General features: G+C 33.3%; 1 protein-coding gene across 2 annotated transcripts in view; it reads left to right on the forward strand.

Moving 5' to 3' along the window:
- PCCA (propionyl-CoA carboxylase subunit alpha) overlaps positions 1-20306 on the forward strand; it is a 447428-nt gene that overhangs the window by 90187 nt on the left and 336935 nt on the right. For both annotated transcript variants that reach the window (XM_031958625.1, XM_031958626.1), the window contains 2 exons: positions 2953-3066; positions 4656-4709. In XM_031958625.1, coding sequence (XP_031814485.1) covers positions 2953-3066; positions 4656-4709 — 168 coding nt within the window. The remainder of the gene's footprint in view (positions 1-2952; positions 3067-4655; positions 4710-20306) is intronic.

The following is a 20306-nucleotide window of genomic DNA, read 5'->3' on the forward strand; positions in this document are numbered from 1 at the left end:
TAGGCACCCTACACCTATCAAGGGTCAAAGACAATTTTGATACTTTTTAATTGGAAACTAGCCTATCCTGAATTTGTATGGCCTTACAAAAAGCCTAACCAGACTATGTGAAAGGGATCCTAGTATATATTGTTCCTACTTATGTTCCTACTTTCCAAAAAAGTCAGACTTATATGTGACTTAAAGGTCAACAGGTAGGTGTGTAAATAGACTACATTTTATTACAACAATGAAGTCTTCCTAAGAAATAGCTTAAAAGCTGATTTAAGAACTATATACTCAGAATTGAAAAATGGACAGGACCTGTAGTAAGGTTAAAGTGTAACATCAGGGCATCTTGAGAGCTAAAATATTAAAGTATTTATATGAAGATATGCCAGGTCGTTCTCTATAGAGTAAAACCTAAGAGAACAAAAATTTGGCAAGATGAAATGGCATACTAGAAAGACTTATATGAATTGATGAGGTGTGAAGTGAGTGGAGCCAAGAGAATATTGTATACAACAACAAGATTGTGTGATGGAAAGAAACTAAAAGTAGCTCATAGTATTTTTGTCTCTTTTTTGTTGGTGGTGGTGTTTGTTTACTTGTTTGTTTGTTTTTTTCCTCCTTTGTGATCTGATTTTTCTTGCTCAGGATAATGAATATGGAAATTGTACATGTTTAACCTGTAGTGAATTGTTTGCTATCTAAGGGAAGGGAGAGAGAGGGAGAAAAACTTGGGAACACAAAATTTTGCAAATGTGAATGTTGAAAACTTTCTTTGTATTTGGAAAAATAAAAAGCTATTATAAGATGAAAAGATGTAATAATGAGGTTTGTGCCACCTAGCTGCCCCAGATAGCCACTCTTTAAAACAGAATGTTTTATTTTTTTGATAATAGCTTTTTATTTTCAAAATACACACAAAGATAGTTTGCATCTTTTAAAACCTTGTGTTTCTTCCTTGCTTTACTCCCTCCCTAAATAGCAAGTAATCCATTATAGGTTAAACATGTATAATTCTTTTAAACATTTCTACATTTGTCATGCTGCAGAAGAAAAATCAGATCAGAAAGGAAAAAAAATGATAGAGAAAATGCAAGCAAACAACAACAAAAAAAGGTAGAACTACTATGTTGTGATCCATATTGCGTTCTCAAAGTCCTCTTTCTGGATGTAAATGGCTCTTTCCATCACAAGTCTATTGAAATTGCCTTGAATCACTCATTGTTGAAAAGAGCCAAGTCCATCACACTTGATCATCATATAATCTTGTTGCTATGTACAATGGTCTCTTGGTTCTACTCACTTCACTTAACATTAGTTCAAGTCTCTTCAGGCCTTTATGAAATCATCCTGCTGATTGTTCCTGAATTATATACTAAAGTGGGGCAAAGAATTGTGTGCTCTGTACTATGTAGGGAGGACACAGAGAATGACTTGAAATTTGGAAGCAAAGTTGGCTTTGAATTAGAAAGGACAGATAGTGATTTAAGGGAAAGGGTGATAGAATGTCTAAACAGTTTTAGAATCAGAATAAATTTGAACAGTTGAACTTTTGGAATTGTTAGGAAACAAAGCTTATTGCAATATAAGTACATTATTTTTGTTTAAAATAAGTGAAAAAGTTAATAGAGTGTTGGACTTAAAAGTCATAAAGACCTGAGTTCAAGTCTTTCTTCAGACACTTATTACCTGTTACTCTGGACAGTCACTTAACTCTTCTCTGACTTTTTTCCTTATCTGTAAAATGTGATTGATGGATTGTAGCACCCATGTGTTTTGAAGATTGTTGTCAAGATAACATATATAAATCTCTTTGTAAATCTTAAAAATGCCGCATAGATGTTAGCTTTATTTATTACAGTATGTGGTTTAAAAGTTTTAGTTGTATTAATAGAGAATTGTGAAACTATACTAGTTACATTAAATGAGGAAAACTCAGCTTTTCAAATTACTGTATTCTAAAGTTTTTAATAAGTTTTAAATTTTTAGTCATGTTGTATTGTATTTTTTTTTAATACAGTTGGATACATATGTTGGGAAAAGGCCAAATAGATAATTTGGCCGTAAAGTATTTTTTATTGAGAAACTTTTATGACTAGGATTTTGTTAGCTATCAGATACTTATTGAATCACTTGCTAAACTAAGTGACTGTCAAAATCCACTTATATCTATTATACTTATTTTTGTATCTTCTTTCCAGAAGGAGATAAATGAATTTCTTATATATCATAACCTTGTTTTAATAAATAATGGATATAAATGGATTATTTTATTCTAGGTAATTAATCTTAAATGATATTGTTTCCTTAAAGTTATAATAATTGGTTAATAACTCACAACTCAATCCACATTTGAAAAATTCATTTAGGAAAAAGGAATTATGGATAACATCAAATGTGAATTTGTTTAAATAATATTCAAAGTTTTCTGGTTCATGTGTAGTGATATTGAACTCTTTAGTCATAGACTTTAATCTGTGCACGGTACTGACCTGATGCTGTGCAGGGACACTCATTGCATCCCTTCATTCAATTTACTCTTAATTATTCCCAACTTCCTGGAGTGTCTGTCTAGAACAGGTCATGAATGTGTGTTATTAAGTATTAAGATACTTGGATATGCTGGCAACATGTACCAAAGTAGTTTTACACATGAAATTTACACATAGATGATGAGTATAGAATGAGCATTGTTTGCTATGATTTTATAATCAAATACTATGTCTGGTACTGAAAAAAAGGATTAGATCATTTTGATAATTATTTAAACTTGGAATAAAAATGATCATTAATATAGTTCTTAAGTTTTTTTGTACTTTATTATTAATTATTCAGTATACATTGTTTAAATGGGGGTATGTTAATCATCTTTGAAACATACAATTTTTATATGCATATTTTTAGGGTGATGATAATTACTTTTTGCTAGGAGCATTTCTCAATGCAGAGTTTTGTCTTTTCAAGGTTCATGTGAAAATGGCAGATGAGGCTGTCTGTGTTGGCCCAGCTCCCACCAGCAAAAGCTACCTCAACATGGATGCCATCATGGAAGCCATTAAGAAAACCAGGGCCCAAGCTGTGAGTTTGAATGACTCTATCTGCTGCATCTGTTTCACATATAGTAAACAAAAAAGCCAAGAGTTTATATTTTTTAAAAATTATTTTTTAAAAAGAAGCAATGATTGACTATGTTATAGCATTTAGTTCATGTCACATGAGTTAAATGTGGCCGAAATCACTGCTGGAAATCAAAGGCTTTGTAGCATCTGGCAGTGCTGGTCGCTGATCCTGCAGGTGGCTGCTGGATTCAGCTTTCACACCAGGGAGCAGCTTCAGTTCATTTCCAAATTCCCCCTTCTCCTCCCCTCCCCCCCCAAATACAATTAGTTTTAAGTGTTAACTCCTTCAGTGTCAACAGTTTTTAAAAGTGTTAAATTATAAAGTTTTCCCAGAAGACTTCTGTTTGAATTTAGTTATAATGCTTTTAAAAATGTACACACATAATTATACTTAAACAGAAATCTAAATCATGAATTCAGTAATTTAGTGATATGGTATCAACAGAATGTACATTAGCTTAGAAAGATGTATATTGTAGGTTGCATATGTCTTTTTTTCTTCATTCTTTCCCTTTTCTTTTGATTCATAATCAATTTAAAAGAAATACATGAAAAAAATCAGATAAAATAAAGTAGTTATGATAACAGAAATTGTAGGGTTTCATATGTATATATATATATATATATATAAAACACATATAATTTCACTATCACATGTTGAATCATCTTTAAAATTGAATTTAAGCAACGAACACTAGTAATTAGCCTGGAGTGCCTCAATTAGCATTCACATTTCTGTTGGAATAAATGTTTTAGTGTGATGGTTGTTTAAATGAAAAACCTGAATTTTTGAAGATATTGTAGACTTTTTCAGCTTATTCACACAGTAAGTATGAAATATTTTAATGTTTTAATTATGGCTTGTCATAATATTTTTAGTTAATTGCTTACATGAAACTAAATTAGTATGTTAGAATTCTCTGCTTATGTTACATTGCAGTGTATCCCATTTTATAAAATATAAGCATACAAAGAGAGGCTGCAAGAAGTAGTGAAATAACATTGGACTTGGAGTCAGAAGGCCTGGGCTTAAGTTTTCATTTTGATGGTGATTAGATATAAAGACTTGGGCAAATCATTTGGCTTGGATCTAATGGACCAATGGGAACATGAATTTTTTGTGCTATTTTTGGAGGCTTTTGAATATACTTAGTAAAGAAGAAGCATCATACAAGATGTGATTTTTTTTGTTTTGTTTTTAATGATACTTATAACATGAATTATGTTAGTACTTAGTTTAAAACTACTCTGCTTTACAGTTTTTCTGACATACATACATACATACATATGCATGTATTGTATATTTATGTGTATACATACAGTGGGCATTAGGATCTGCCCTGTATAACTCATGATTGTGAGTCATATGATTTAGTACTTTAAATATAACTTTCTTACTAGAATGTGCAACCTTGAACAATAGAGTAATGGTTGGCATTATGTGATGAAATGTAGCAAAGTGAAAATTTATGGCATTGGAATGCAAAAGGATGTTAAAGATCATGAAGTGTATATTAAATTAATTTTTCCCCTATTTTTATTTTTAAGGTACATCCTGGGTATGGGTTTCTTTCAGAGAACAAAGAATTTGCTAAGTTGCTGGTGAGTTTTGTTGTTGGTTCTTGATTTTCAATTATTTTGCATTGTGATGATAGGATTAATATTTTTGGTAGTTACCTATGAAAATTATATTAAACCCTAATTTTGATTACATTAAAATGTTTTTGCACAAATAAAGCCAACGCAACCAAGAATAGAAGGGAAATCTAGAACGAGAAAAGAAATCTAGAAAACAATTTTTAGAGCCAGTGTTTCTGGTAGAGAACTGAGTCAACTTTACAAGAATGTAAGTCATTCCCCAATTGATAAATGGTCAAAGAATATGAACAGGCAGTTTTCAGATGAAGAAATTGAAGCTAATTATAGCAACATGGAAAATACTTTAAAGCACTATTGATTAGAAAAATGCATATCAAAATGACTATGAGGTATCATTTCAAAGCTATCAGATTGGCTAATATGACAGAAAAGAGAAATGATAAATGTTGGAGAGGATGTGGGAAAATTGGAATACTAATCCAGTGTTGGTGGTAAAATGATGTAACCATTTTGGAGAATAATCTTAAACTCTATCCAAAGGGCAAGCAAACTGTTGCATGACCTTTGGTCCAGTAATATCACTAGTAAATTTATATCCCAAAGGGATTATAAAAAAGCGAAGAGGACCCACATGTACAAAAATGTTTATAACAGATCTCTGTGATGGCAAAGAATTGGAAATCAAGGGAATGTCCATCAATTGAGGAATGGCTAAACAAATTGTAGTATGTGAATGTACTGGAATAATGCTGTGTTATAAAATGATAACCAGACTGATGTCACAAAAACCTGGGAAATTTTACATGAACTGATGCTGAGTGAAGTGAGCAGAATCAGGAGAATATTGTACCCAGTAATAGCAATACTTCAGTTATTAACTATAGACAGATCTCTTATTAATAGATTTAAGAAAATTCTGAGTCTCATGATGCAAAATGCTGTTTACATCCAGAGAAAGAACTATGGAGTTTGAATGCAGATTGAAGCATAGTATTTTTACTTCTCTCCCCATTTCTCATAGTTTTCCTTCCTCCCCTTATGTCCTCTCCCCTGTTTTTGATTCTTCTTTTACAACATGACTAATGTAGAAAAATATTTAATATAACTGTGCATGTTTAATGTATATTAGAGTTTTGCTGTTTTGGGGAAAAGGAATGAGAGGAAGGGAGGGATAAAAAAAATTTGGAACTTAAAAGCTTATAAAAGTAAATGTTGAAAATCATTTTTACATGTAATTGGAATGATTAAAATACTATTGGGGGTGGGAAGAAAATGGTGCAAAAGTCAAAAAATACAAAAGTTAATTAATACATTGAATCTTTGGGAAATGGGGGTTAGGTTCTTATAACTTCCAAAACTATGATCTTTTATTAGAGATTGCATAAAATATACTTTTCTGCATATAATTCTATTTTTTTTCTTTTTTTTTTTTTAATAGCCTTTTATTTACAGGATATATGCATGGGTAACTTTACAGCATTAACAATTGCCAAACCTCTTGTTCCAATTTTTCACCTCTTACCCCCCCACCCCCTCCCCCAGATGGCAGGATGACCAGTAGATGTTAAATACATTAAAATATAAATTAGATACACAATAAGTATACATGACCAAAATGTTATTTTGCTGTACAAAAAGAATCAGACTTTGAAATATTGTACAATTAGCTTGTGAAGGAAATCAAAAATGCAGGTGGGCATAGATATAGGGATTGGGAATTCAATGTAATGGTTTTTAGTCATCTCCCAGAGTTCTTTGGTGGTAGCTGGTTCAGTTCATTACTGCTCCATTGGAAATGATTTGGTTGATCTCATTGTTGAGGATGGCCAGGTCCATTAGAATTGGTCATCATATAGTATTGTTGTTGAAGTATATAATGATCTCCTGGTTCTGCTCATTTCACTCAGCATCAGTTCGTGTAAGTCTCTCCAGGCCTTTTTGAAATCATCCTGTTGGTCATTTCTTACAGAACAGTAATATTCCATAGTATTCATATACCACAATTTATTTAGCCATTCTCCAACTGATGGACATCCTGCATATAATTCTAAATAAATAAAAATTAATTCTGATTATATGCATAGTAACCATGAAATAATCCTTAAAATGAAGTATACAAAATAAAATTGGTAACATGCAAAAAAAAAAAAAGAAAGAAAATTTTATCAATCCCCAAATTTTAAGGGTCTACTGATTTTTTGAAAGTATTTTGCAACAACATGACAAATAAGGAAGTATATTTAAAAAGAATTGTACACATTTAACCTACATTAGTTTACTTGTCTTGGGGAGGGGGCAAGTAAGAATGTGAAGTAGAAAAATGTGAAATACAGTCTTTTTTTTTTTTTAATAGCTTTTTATTTTCAAAATATATGCTGAGATAGTTTTTAACTTTCACTTTTGTAAGGTCTTGTGTTGCAAATTTTTCTTCCTCCCTTTATCCACTCCCAGACAGGAAATAATCTATGTTAAATATGTACAATTGTTCTATACATATTTCCACATTTATCATCCTGCAGAGAAAAATCAGATCAAAAAGAAAAAAAAATGAGGAAAAAAAACAAAAAAGCAAGCAAACAATAACAAAAAAGCTGAAAAAATTATTGTCATCCACAATTAGTCTTCTTTTTGGATGCAGACGACTCTCTGTGTTACAAGTTTATTGAAATTGCCCTGAATGACCTCAATTGTTGAAAAGTCACATCCATCCAAATTGATCATCACATAATCTTCTTCTTGCTAGTGTTCTCTTAGTTTTACTCACTTCATTTAGCATCAGGTCATGTAAGTCTCTCTAGTCTCTGAAATTATCTTGCTAATCGTTTCTTAAAGAACATTTGAAATTTTTGGATGATTCTGAAATTGCGGGAAATAATTTTACTTTTGCCTTTTCATGGCAGACTTGTCCAGAGTATTCTTTTGGGCAGTTTAAAAATTTGTGGGAAATAATTTTACTGTTGCCTATGTATGCTAGATTTGGTTATTTTTGAGCATAAGATCTTAAGAACAATGGCTTTTTAGAAAGAGCTTCTGTTAACTTGCCTGAAAGGGGTCATGTGCCTCTAATTAGGCAATTAAGAGCTTATAAGTTAATTGACCAAATATTTGTTTCTTTTGATACATAATGGTTTCCTTGGTTAAGGAATATGGTCATAAATGTGATCCATACTTTGTAGGATTATTTCTAAAAGTTTAATATTTTTAAGAACTTCTTGGATTCTTTTATGTGGAATTAGGCTATTCTGTTTAAGTTTTACTTGATTGTATTGATTGTATCTTGAGGTTATGATTTCTATGTATAATGTTCACTTATGAAATATCTACTTAGATATGAAAGATAATTTGTGAACTTACTGAAACAAATTTCTTAACTGTTAGGTTATGGTATTTCTAAAAGTTTAAATATTTTAAGAACCTCTTGGATTCTTTTATGTGGTATTAGGATATTCTGTATAGGATATTCTATCTAAGTTTTAATTGATTGTATTGGGTCATCCTGAGATCATTTAAAGAGCCTCTGAAAATAATAGTTTTTCCCTTTTTTTGTCCTCTTGAAAATGTTTCTATTATGGACAGTATGCAATTTGGGAGATTTGTCTATGTATTGAGTATTTAAAAGCAAACTGATTTTATGTATAATGTTCACTTATGAAACATCTACTTAGATATGAAAAATGTGAACTTACTGGGACAAATTTCTTATTGTTAATCTGTTTAGAATGTATCTGAAACTTTCGTTAATAGGATTTGTCATTGGAAGTAAAATTCCTTGGGCTTATAGTTAATGCTATTTGGGAATTTTAAAGCTCCACCGTCTGACAGTTAGTGGAACAATTAATTGGAGTAAAAACGAATTAAAGCTATTTTATCCTGTATATGCTGAAAGTTGAGTTTTAATTGCTTATGCTATGTTATAGTTATGTCCCTGCATTTTTTTCCTCCTGTGATTGATTTCTATGATCAGAGCAATGGTCGATAGAAACTGTTGATGCAATTCAATTATGTTATATCTTGCTATTTCCAATCTGGCTATATGTCATACCTTGCCATTTCCAACCTGGAATCCTAAATATTTGGCAAATGAGTATTTAACCTGATCATCTATCTATTACTGAATATTTGTGTCTATAGATACTCAGGTTTTTAAAGCTTTCTAAATAATGAAAGGACAATTAGCACAATGAGACCTAACTGCTATTTATTTGGGACTACAACTGACAGCCATTTGCCTGTCCCATTGAGTAAACTCATCTCTTCACATAGGAAGCTGCTGACTGACTCTTCACATTTTGCAGCAGTCTGGTGAATCAAGTCTTTCTATCTCAGACTGTTCTAACCTTTATTTGTTAAATTTGGGGTTTTTTGTTATTATTGTTCTTGTTCTAGATTTTGGTCAAATTACAGTTATTGACTTTCTTCTGGGACCTAGATCAGCTTTGATTGTCAGCACGACACACCACATGTATCCCCTTCATGGACTGAGAGTCTCCGCCACTGCCCATCCTGAAGCAGTTTTGAATGAGGCTTTGTCCCTTACCCCTGATGGACTGATATGGGGAATTTGGGAACCGTGGGAGTCATTTATTACTGGGTTTTTAAGATTTGGGATGGAATTTGTTAAAACTGTACTAGTTTGTTAGGTATAGGAATTTTGACTCACTTTTGGGATTTATAGGTAAAATCCTTTCCATGAGGGAAAAAAAAGGAGGAAAAGATAGGAAATTGGTGCATTTTTCTCAAAAATACCTGAAAGAATGGAAACAATTCCTATTCACTTTGCCTTATTTAAACAGTCCTTTTCGTTTTTACTCCTTGCTTAAATTTATTGGACTATGTTTTGCTAGTTATGCTTTAACTTTGAAATCCCTTATTCTGCTGGAATTGCCCTGGCAGACTCAGTTTTTGGGATTAGTTTTTAGAAACAACCAGAAATCAGACACCTGTCTTGGGACTGACAATCTCTCTGATCTGTTTCTCCACTCCTATTACCCCAGTCCCTTAATTAGTATTTCAGCATTTTTATATCTGGCCTCTAATAGGTTGGGATTGCCTGCCTTGGTCTAATTGCACAATTTGCTCAGAAATCTGTTTCTTAGTAGCAGCTCCTGTTCTATTGAGAGGGGACAGGTGGAGCTACTCCAGGCCCTACTTTTTCCTCCCTTTGGAGTCCCTGACAGACTTGGGGTGTCCTCTTAGCATGGGCAGCAGAACTGTCTTGAGCACTGCTACTTCCTGTATAAGCAGAAGCTGAGTTAAATGCACAAATGACTACAGACCTAACTCCCAGTGAACTGTCCATCTCAAACTGGATTCTCTGGCTGAGATGCCCCAACTTCAGACGACCTGACATGCTAGCAACAAGGAGCCTTTGTATTGATGGTTAACTCTCGGGTTATCAGGGAGAGACCTGTCCTTGCCATAAGTCCTTGCATTTTTCTAGTTTTATTTTGGTTTATTTGCTTCACATAGGGTTGGTCAAAATTATGGTGCTAAGACTTTCTAGAGGAAGATAATTTCAATGATTTGAATATTCAGAAGAGAGAGAGAGAGAATGTAGAATGTTGTGCCACAGTTGTCTTTTATTATCCTGATTCAGTTTCCCTAATTATCCTGACTTAGTTTCCCTGAATTGTTCTGCCTCAGTCCCTAATTGTTCTGGTCAATCCTGCAATACCACTCCTCTCTGTTAGACCTATTTTAGACATCATGACCTCAGCACTTTCCCACTTATCAGTATGCCTCTCCCAATCTCAGAATGTCCAGTGCCTCCCCCCACCCTGTCAAGAATCCTGTTCCCTGCTCTTAGCACCCTGACTCCACCCATGCCTCTTATCTACCCTCTGTATCTGAGCCACGTGTGTGTATATATATATATATATATATATATATATATATCACATTAAGAACTCACATTGGCTGCTAGATTCTTGGAGAAGACAGTCTCATTTAGCCCTGGGACCAAATCATGGATTCATTTGGTCCCAGCAAATCTCTCCCTTTCAAATAAAATATTAAACTCGCTAATGTCTATCTTGCCTCAATTTCTCCAGCATTACACCTTTAGGATACATTTAAGTCACTCTCCTGTTTAATCAAAGCCACTGATTTCCTCACTATGATAAAACATAAATTCTTGTATTTAACTTTGAAAGCCCTTCTCAGTTGGGTCCCAACCTATTTTTATTGCTTCATTGTTGATTCTCTTGCATTCTGCTGTTCAACCAGACTGAGTTTCTTACTGTTTTTCATGCATGCCTCTTCATGTCTCATTGTCTTGTTTCGAATACGTGTTTATTTGTTTGTTTTTATCTCTACCTTTTTTTTCCCTATCAGAGAGAGAGAATATGTACCAAGTGACTCAAAATATCACTATCCATTCAGACCATCTACCCTCATACTAAAAGAGACATTGCAGAATCCTGAAGCTAAAAACCTTGGGAATAATAGTGTCAATCAAAGCACAAGACAAACTTACCATCAGTTACAGCTGCTAACCAACTTCCACTAACAGGTTAATGAATATAAAAGCCCTGGGCTGGGTATCATTAGCTCCTGGACGATTCTACCTATTTTCAGCTCAGCATTCACAGCTATTATTTGGGGGAAGAAACTACTGGGGACCAACAAACTACCTGAAAATGTTGAGGTTGAGAAGAGATCCCAAAAAGTTGGGGGTCATGAGGTGTCTCAAAAGAATTTGCAGGTTTGAAAACCCATATCCCAAGTCAAGAGCCAAAGTTTATTATAATTGTGATGCCAATTGAAGAGGGCTAAAGTCCAAAAGAATTTAGCAAAGAACCATAAACAAGGAGACACATTTATCTAGGTCTTCATATTATTGATATGCTTATTTTATGGCCTAGAGGTAGAACTGAGGAGTGGTCTCAGGAATTTGGTTATCACTGACCAGCAGACCTAGCCTAGAATCATTTACAGACAAGATTTTCAGAGCAATAGTATTCTGAGGTTAAAAAGTCTCAGGATCACTAATATATCTTCCCTAAAATCTAAGGGAAGAAATATATTCCTAGGCCAGAAGACTTTTTTCAATCATCGATAGATTGCCTGAATAATAGTACTCCTAAGTTTGGGAGGGGGAACCTCTCTAGTGATATCTCCCCTAGAACTGCACTCCTTCAAAAGCACTTCAGCCACATTGGAGCAGCAAGGCACCTTAGGGAGAGACATTAAAAACATTCCCAAAGAAAATGACATTCAAAGAATTATTACCATTTGCTTTTGTACCCCAGGACCTTGGGATTTTTTCACTTGAGCAGCTCCTGAAACCATCCATATGTTTTGTGTTCTTTGGAATGTGAACTTGCTGAAAGTTGGAACTGCCTTACTTTTCTGTTTGAATCTCCAGCATTGATCGTTGTGATTTGCATATAGTAGTGCTTAATATATGTTCATTCCTTCATCCTGTCATTTCACCAGAAACCCTGTTAGTCTTCCCCTCCCAGATTGTGGATTTTTTTTTTTTTTTTAACTTTTGACTAGGTAAAAGAGGCTGTTTTCTGTTTCCCTTCTTACCTAGTCTTAATTACTAATTAGGCTTTTCCTCAGTCAAACTTGAGACCTGTTAAAAGACCTTAGCATAAAGACCCGTTGCATCCAGGACCATCTCCAATTGGCCTGAACTAAATCTCGCCACTGGCAAATATCTGGAAGAGAAAGTGAGGCAGGTGACCTTGCACAACCCTCCTTCACTTAAATTTAATTCATTTGCATGCCATGGTGTCACCTCCTTCATATCATGATCCTTTTCATGTAGTCTCCCCAGGCCTCTCTGCAGAACAATAATATTCCATTACATTCATATACCACAGCATATTCAGCTGTTCCCCAACTGATGAATAAATAACAACAAAATAATAAACATTCATACTCAGTTCCATCACTATATTATTTGAAGCTTTCTTTGATTTGCTTACTTGCTATTCTCCCTCTCAAACTACCTTTTTTTCTGTATAGCTGTATATAAACTACATTTATTCTGTATATACTTGTGTTTATTATTGTTGCTACTCATGTTAGAATAACTCCTAATCCTTCAAAAGAAGGAAGTATTTAATTCTTTGTAATTATACCTTCAGCAGGGGACAGTATTATGTTTTGACTGAATTTGAGCAGTAAAAGTTATTGGTTAAAAGAGACCTCAGAGTATATCTATTTGTCTGCCTTTCTGGGTTTTATTTCCTTCAGAGTTAAGCAGAAATAATATATTTTTTAATTAAAACTTTTTATTTTCAAAACATGCATGGATAATTTTTAATATTTATCCTTGCAAAACTTTGTCTGAAATTTTTTCATCCCTCTTCTTGTCTTCTCCCCTAAATGGCAAGTAATCCAATTTATGTTCAATGTGTGCAATTCTTCTATACATATTTTCACAATTATCTTAGTGCACAAGAAAAATCAGATCAAAAAGGAAAAAAAAATGAGAAAATACAATGTAAGTAAACAACAACAAAAAGAGTAAAAATACTATGTTGTGATCCACCCTCAGTCCCCACAGTCTTCTCTCTGGGTGTAGATGGTTCTCTTCATCACAAAACCATTGGAACTGGACTGAATCATTTCATTGTTGAAAAGAGATACATCTGTCTGAATTGATCATCATATAATCTTGTTGCCGTATACAATGATCTCTTGGTTTTGCTCAATTCACTTAGCATCAGCTTATGTAAATTTCTTGCAGAACAATAATATTCCATAACATTCATATATCATAATTTATTCAGCTATTCTCCAATTGATGGGCATCCACTCAGTTTTCAGTTTTTTAACATTACAAAAAGGGCTACCACAAACATTTTTGCACATGTGGGTCCCTTTCCCTCCTTTATGATCTCTTTGATATACAAGCCTGGTAGAAACACTGCTAGATCAAAGGGTATGCACAGTTTGATAGCTCTTTGGGTATAGTTCCAAATTGTTCTACAGAATTGTTGAATCAGTTCACAACTCCACCAACAATGTATTAATGTCTCAGTTTTTCCAAATCCCGTCAAACATGCATCATTTTTTCCTTTCATCTCATCCAGTCTGTGAGCTGTGTAGTGATATCTCAGAGTTGTCTTAATTTGCACATAATTTTTAAAGGCGTATAATGATAATATTTTATATAGATTCCATAGTACTTATTTAATTTTAATGCCTAGTTTGTCAAAAACAAACCTAAAAATAAATTTGAAATGTTTATATGTGTTGAGTTTATGTATTTTATGAAATAAACATGGAGAAATTTTTCATTTTTTGCTCTGACTAGGAGAAGTTATTTCAGTTATGTATTAATTTCCTTTTCTGTAAGAAGAGTTTTCTAGGGCCCATTGCAACTTAAGATTCTGTGATTTTTAAATAAATTCCATATACCATGTAATATATTCTTTATAATAGTTGTATAGTTCCTTTTATTATCAAAACTTCAAAAATAAGTTGGTTATTTTGAACCATGGATTTTTTGAGACATCTGACATTCATAGAATGCATCTATAATGTACTGAGCAATTAAGGCCAACTCATTGTTTTACCTTTCTTGATCAGATAAGAAATACAAAATAATTTATTTTATTATTATTTTTTTCTCATTCAATTGTTTCATTGGAGTATGACCCTCTAGGGTTTTCTTTTTCGTTTTTTAATTATAACTTTTTATTGACAGTACATATGCATGGGGAATTTTTTGCAACATTATTCCTTGCACTTACTTCTGTTCCGACTTTTCCCTTTTTTCCCTTCTCTTCCTTCCCTAGGTGGCAGGCAGACTTATACATGTTAAATATGTTATAGTATATCTTAGATACAATATGTGTGCAGGACTGAACAGTTCTCTTGTTGCACAGGAAGAATTGGATTCAGAAGGTAAAAATAACCTGAGAAGAAAAACAAAAATGTCAACAGTTCACACTCATTTCCCAGTGTTCTTTCTCTGGGTGTAGCTGATTGTGTTCGTCATTGATCATTTGAAACTGAATTAGATCTTCTCTTTGTTGAAGAAATCCACTTCCATCAGAATGCATCCTCATACAGTATTGTTGTTGAAGTGTATAATAATCTCCTGGTTCTGCTCATTTCACTCAGCATCAGTTCATGTAAGTCTTTCCAAGCCTTTCTGAAATCATCCTGCTGGTCATTTCTTACAGAACAATAATATTCCATAACATTCATATACCACAATTTATTCATCCATTCTCCAATTGATGGGCATCAACTCAGTTTCCAGTTTCTGGCCACTACAAAGAGGGCTGCCACAAACATTTTGGCACATACAGGTCCCTTTCCCTCCTTTAGTATCTCTTTGGGATATAAGCCCAGTAGTAACACTGGTGGGTCAAAGGGTATGCACAGTTTGATAACTTTTTGGGCATAATTCCAGATTGCTCTCCAGAATGGCTGGATTTGTTCACAACTCCACCAACAATGTATCAGTATCCCAGTTTTCCCACATTCCCTCCAACATTCATCATTATTTTTTCCTGTCATCTTAGCCAATCTGACAGGTGTGTAGTAGTATCTCAGAGTTGTCTTTTTGAAGCTTTTTTGACGTTGTTGAGAACTTCTCTCTAGGTTTTAGGGACATGTTAATCTCCTTTTTCTCCTCTTACCTATTAAACAACTCCTCTCTTTAAGCAGGCCCAATCTTCTTTTACGCTATACTGTTTCACTTAGTGATCTCATCAATTCCCATATGTGTCATCTCTATGGTGATGCTTCTCAAATCTGTCTATCCTTTTCTAACCTCTCTGCTTACCTTTAGTCTTGAATCTCCAACTCCTTTTTGAACTAAATGTCTACTGAACATCTTATACTGTTATGTCCAAAACAGAACTACTCTTCTTTCCTCTTAAACCATTCCTGTTCATCTCATAACTTCCCTGTTTACTCTCAAGACACCACTATCTTTTCAGTCCTTTAGGTGTTCATCTTAGCTATCATTTTCAACTCCTCACTGTCATTCACTCCCAATGTCCAGTTTGTCTATTTTCACCTTTGCTACTGGGATAGCTAAGAATGATGAGTAGATTGAGCTTGAGATTTTTGAGTTTCAGTAGGATACTGTCTGACCCTATTGGGGAAGAGGGAAGGAAGGAGAGGTACTAGATGGGAACAAGTTGCTTGAGCAAGGAACAGAATAGATCAGGTTGGAAGTATACTACATCACAGCTTCTGTGGGGATCACTAGCAAGATTTTGCCCTTGGATGGCCCCATGTTTTTAGCCTTGGCAAGAAAGGGAAATCTATTCATCGTGTTCACAACACTGTGCTATCACTGCTGAATGAATCCCTAAATGTTGAGAAATACATTCAGAGATTTTAACGTCCTAGGAAGAAAAGGAACATGAGCATAATAATTACTTAAATTATGAAAATTGAGCTTCTCTATGTAAATGAATGGTCATTTGCAAGTTATTCTCCACTTTAAGCATGCTCTCAGCTAATATTCTCTTGTCAGTTGACTTGCTCTTAACCCTATGCTTTTGTAACTATTCATCTTACTCAAGTATTTTTCCTCAGACATCAGTAAAGGGGGAGGTAATATGGTATAATGGACCAGATCCTAGATTAGAAGTTAGAAGACAAGGATTTGAATCCTGGCTCTGCTGTTTAATTATGTGTGAAGCATCAGCTCCAGTGGAATGATGAACCATTTATTTATAAAATGAGGTGATTGGACAAGTTCAGTAATTCTTAGGTCTTTCAAGTATTAGTGTCCCATTTTAAATTTCAAAAATTTTATAGAATTCCTTCTTACTCTATCCTAATTCTTATACTTTTGATATTAGTAGATTCTATTTTGTTAAACCATTAAAAAAAATAACAGTGCTTGATTCACAAAGATATACATTGAGCTTTGTAGAAACTATATTTTCTAAGGAGTCAACTATAATTTACCTTTTTAAAAAAAACTGCATATATATGGTATATATTGTTTAAATCGTATTTGTTTGCCTACCTAGATATTCATTGACAATTTATGGTTCTAGAATCTTTGTATATATCATGTCAAGTGTATGTCGTGTACACGGATATGTATAAGTGCATTCCCTAAGATGTAAGTTTTTCCAGAGCAGAAATTCTTTTTTTTTTCTTTTACATGTACTTAGCAAAGGCCTAGAACACAAAGGAAGCACTTTAATAAGTGCTTGTTAATGAATGATTGTAGAAAATACATTCTGAGTTTAAAAAACTAATTTGTTAATCAAATTATGAAATTTAGCTTCTTTTTAAAAGAGTTACGAACTTCTAAAAGGCTCTTTAAATTTCTGGCTCTTATTTACAATTTTATACAATAATAGTTTTGAAAAGACTCTTTGTTGTTAGGCTGGGGAGAATAATTTGTAACATCTACTACATAATTTTTATTCTGAGACCAGTTCAAGTGTCTTGTGAAGGAGAAGGTATGATGTGGGAAAGCCAGATATTTCAGTTTATTGAAGTCTTTTTATTGATCTGAGAATCAGGATGTATATACTCTTTATGCTAGTGTTGCAATAATGCCAAGTATTTCTAAGTTGCATAATGTATATTTCATTGTTACATTGTTGCTAGACATTAACATTAAACAACTAGCAATAACAATCTGTTTCCCTCAACATAATTATGCATTTTCTAGTCTGTGATGCTTTGTTCATGAATCACCAGGATTATTTTAAATTTAATTCAAATATATTTTCCTGATGCTTACATGTTCACATAGGTAACTTCCAGATTTATTACCAGTAACTTTTACTTCTTTGTGCTAGCAGCACTTGTTTGATCTAAAAGACAAACACGTTCTATTGTCATCCTATTCTTAACCCTGGTTGCAGAAGAGTGGTGAGCCTGCTGCAAATCAATCCATAGCTGCACAGAGAATGTTAACCCCTGCATAGCTTTTTAGGAGATCTGCTTGTTGCTAGCCTTCCACATTATACTATCATATAAATAATAATAAAATGGTAATTGTAAACATAGTAAATAATCCAATTCTGTTTATAGTATAGTAGATATGTATAAAACTGACTAGTCATTTATTTGCTTTGAATGTCATTTAGTATTTTTTCAAATTCACATTGTTTGACAAAGAAAACAAATTTTTTATTTTTCCTATTAAAATCATCAGTATACTCTATCTTTTTCCCACACATGCCTCCAATTTACTCTCATTAAAAAAAATTTTTGTTAATATGCCTTTTGGATTTGCTTTCCAGTTAGATTGTGATTTGACATGTTTTTTACTTGCTATGCTTATTGTCCATAAGTTTATAATAAATACCTAGAAAATAGGAATCATTTAATATTGGTAGCAATAATGCCTCACATTTATATAGCTCTTTAAGTTTTACAAATTATCTTCACAGATACCTTATAAAATAAATAGTGCAAATATTTGAATTTTACATGTAAAAAAAATTGAAGGTAGGAGTAGTTAAGTAAATTTTCAGTCACATTCAGAATAGGACAGCTAGCAGTGCAGTTACATTCTACTCCTCTTAACTTAGCATACCACTTTATAAAGTCCAATTAATAAATGCTAATTTTTTTTGTATAAGTATGCTAATTCTAAAAGCCATCCTCCTTGTCTGGGTGTACTTCTAAATTTCCCTTCTATTCTTTTTTGTAATTCTTTAGGAATGTTTCTTTAACTTTTCTTACTCTTTCCTCCTTCCACTTCTAAAAAGTTTTATAAAATACTCCCTTGTACCAGGTTAGCATAATTATGCTAAACAAATTTGAAAATAGATGACTCATTCTCCAACCCTTATCACCTTTCTGTCAAGAAGTGGGAACCAGAATTCTTCCTAAGTTCTTTGGAGTCATGATTGGTTATTGCATTGATGAAAGTTTTGTCATTTTGTTACAGGTGATGATTCCGGTGGAAAAGCAATAGCTTTTCCTTTTCTATTGAAATTATTAAAGTATTTGAGGATTTTTGAATTAAATTATTTTGTTTTTATAATTTTATGTTATTACATTGTGCCATTTTATATTAAACTTTTAAGTACATATTTTCTAAAATGTACAGACAAAACTAATAAGATGATTGCTGGTATTCCTTAGACTAGATCATATATAAGGCTATTGTTGCAAAACTTTGAAATAACACATAAGAAGCTGTGTGTGTGTGTGTGTGTGTGTGTTTCTCAATATGATATCTTTCTTAGACATTTTGCTCAATCATTCCTTTATGATCTAGCTATATTAGTTGAATACAGATCTTTAGGAAAGCAGAATATTTTTGGAGGATAAAAACAGTGCCATTTTCCTTAAACCATATGTTTTATTTTTAAGTAAAATGTTTTGAGCCATGAATCCTGCCTTTTGATATGCTGTTCCTAATTAAAATGTCAAGGTTTATATAAAGTATACTATGTAAATAAGCAGAGCCTTTGTTATCACTTTTTTAGTGCCTAATGTTTAAAACACCTCAGATTTCATTAGAGCAGCATGTATTAGCAGAATGTCTAACTTTTCTGAACCACACACATTAAAATTTGATATTTTAGCTATTGTGTAATGGTATAAAACTTCAAATGCTAATGTGCTTAATTGGCTTTTAAAAAAATGTGGTGGTGATAAAACATTTCATATACAAATATTTGTTTGGGTTTGAAAAGTGACATACTTAAAAAGCTGGAAGGAAATAAGCTTTTAAGCCTTGTGATGAATGTATTAGTAATCATCATACAGTATTTAGATGTCATTGTTTGATTTAGTTGTCTTGGAGAGTATATTAAGCTTGAAGACAACATCAGAGTTTCTTTTTGTAGACAGCAGCAGGGCAGTGCAGCCGCTGTCTTTTAAATGTGTCTCTAAATGTCAGGTGTAGGGGAAAGGGAGGTATAAACGGGTGAAGCTTACTACTTTTCAGTTATTGCATATATACTCAGCTTTCTTTATCCATCTTTCAAGATGTTCAAAAAATGCACACTTTTTCACCTTTGACCTTTTAAAACTCTACATATTTTTTAAAAGGCTAAAATGGATCCCAATAACCTTCTTGTTACAATAAATCACCTAATTTCTTAGTGTCTCACCTATTTCTCTGAAAGAGGATAACTCAACTGTAAATGTGTGAGGGCGAAAAAAAAAATCTTAAGTATCCATGATCTTTTCTTTATCTTAAAAAAATTCTCAATTATTAAAAAAGAAATTTATATACAATATATATTTAATGAACATGTACTGTACCATGCTCTCACTGCAGTTACTACTACCAGTCTCTCCTGATTCCTAAGCCCTCAGAGTACCTCTGGCAACTGACCTTTGCAGTGTCAACTAATTTTACCAACTCACCTCTTCTGAGGCCTTCAGAGGCCTCTGGCCACAATTTCTTGAATCATAGTTTAATAACCAATAGCGTGCTCAAGAACAGCCAGCCACGTGCAAACTTAAAGCCTTTATTATACCTATTCACATAATGCCCTGACTTGTTAACTCCGTAGTGAACACGTGGATCTTCGCACCAGGTGTTCACTGTCACCTCCTATGTACCTATCAGTATTGACCTCCTTACCTCTCTTAGCTATCCATCCACTTGGCTCGGCTACCCCAGGATAAAGAGAGTGACTTGCTGCCTGTAGTGGGCTTATAGAGGGTCTGTGAGGTCACACACAC

Source organism: Sarcophilus harrisii, chromosome 3 (assembly GCF_902635505.1).
Source record: "Sarcophilus harrisii chromosome 3, mSarHar1.11, whole genome shotgun sequence".
In the NCBI taxonomy this organism is placed as follows: Eukaryota; Metazoa; Chordata; class Mammalia; order Dasyuromorphia; family Dasyuridae; genus Sarcophilus; species Sarcophilus harrisii.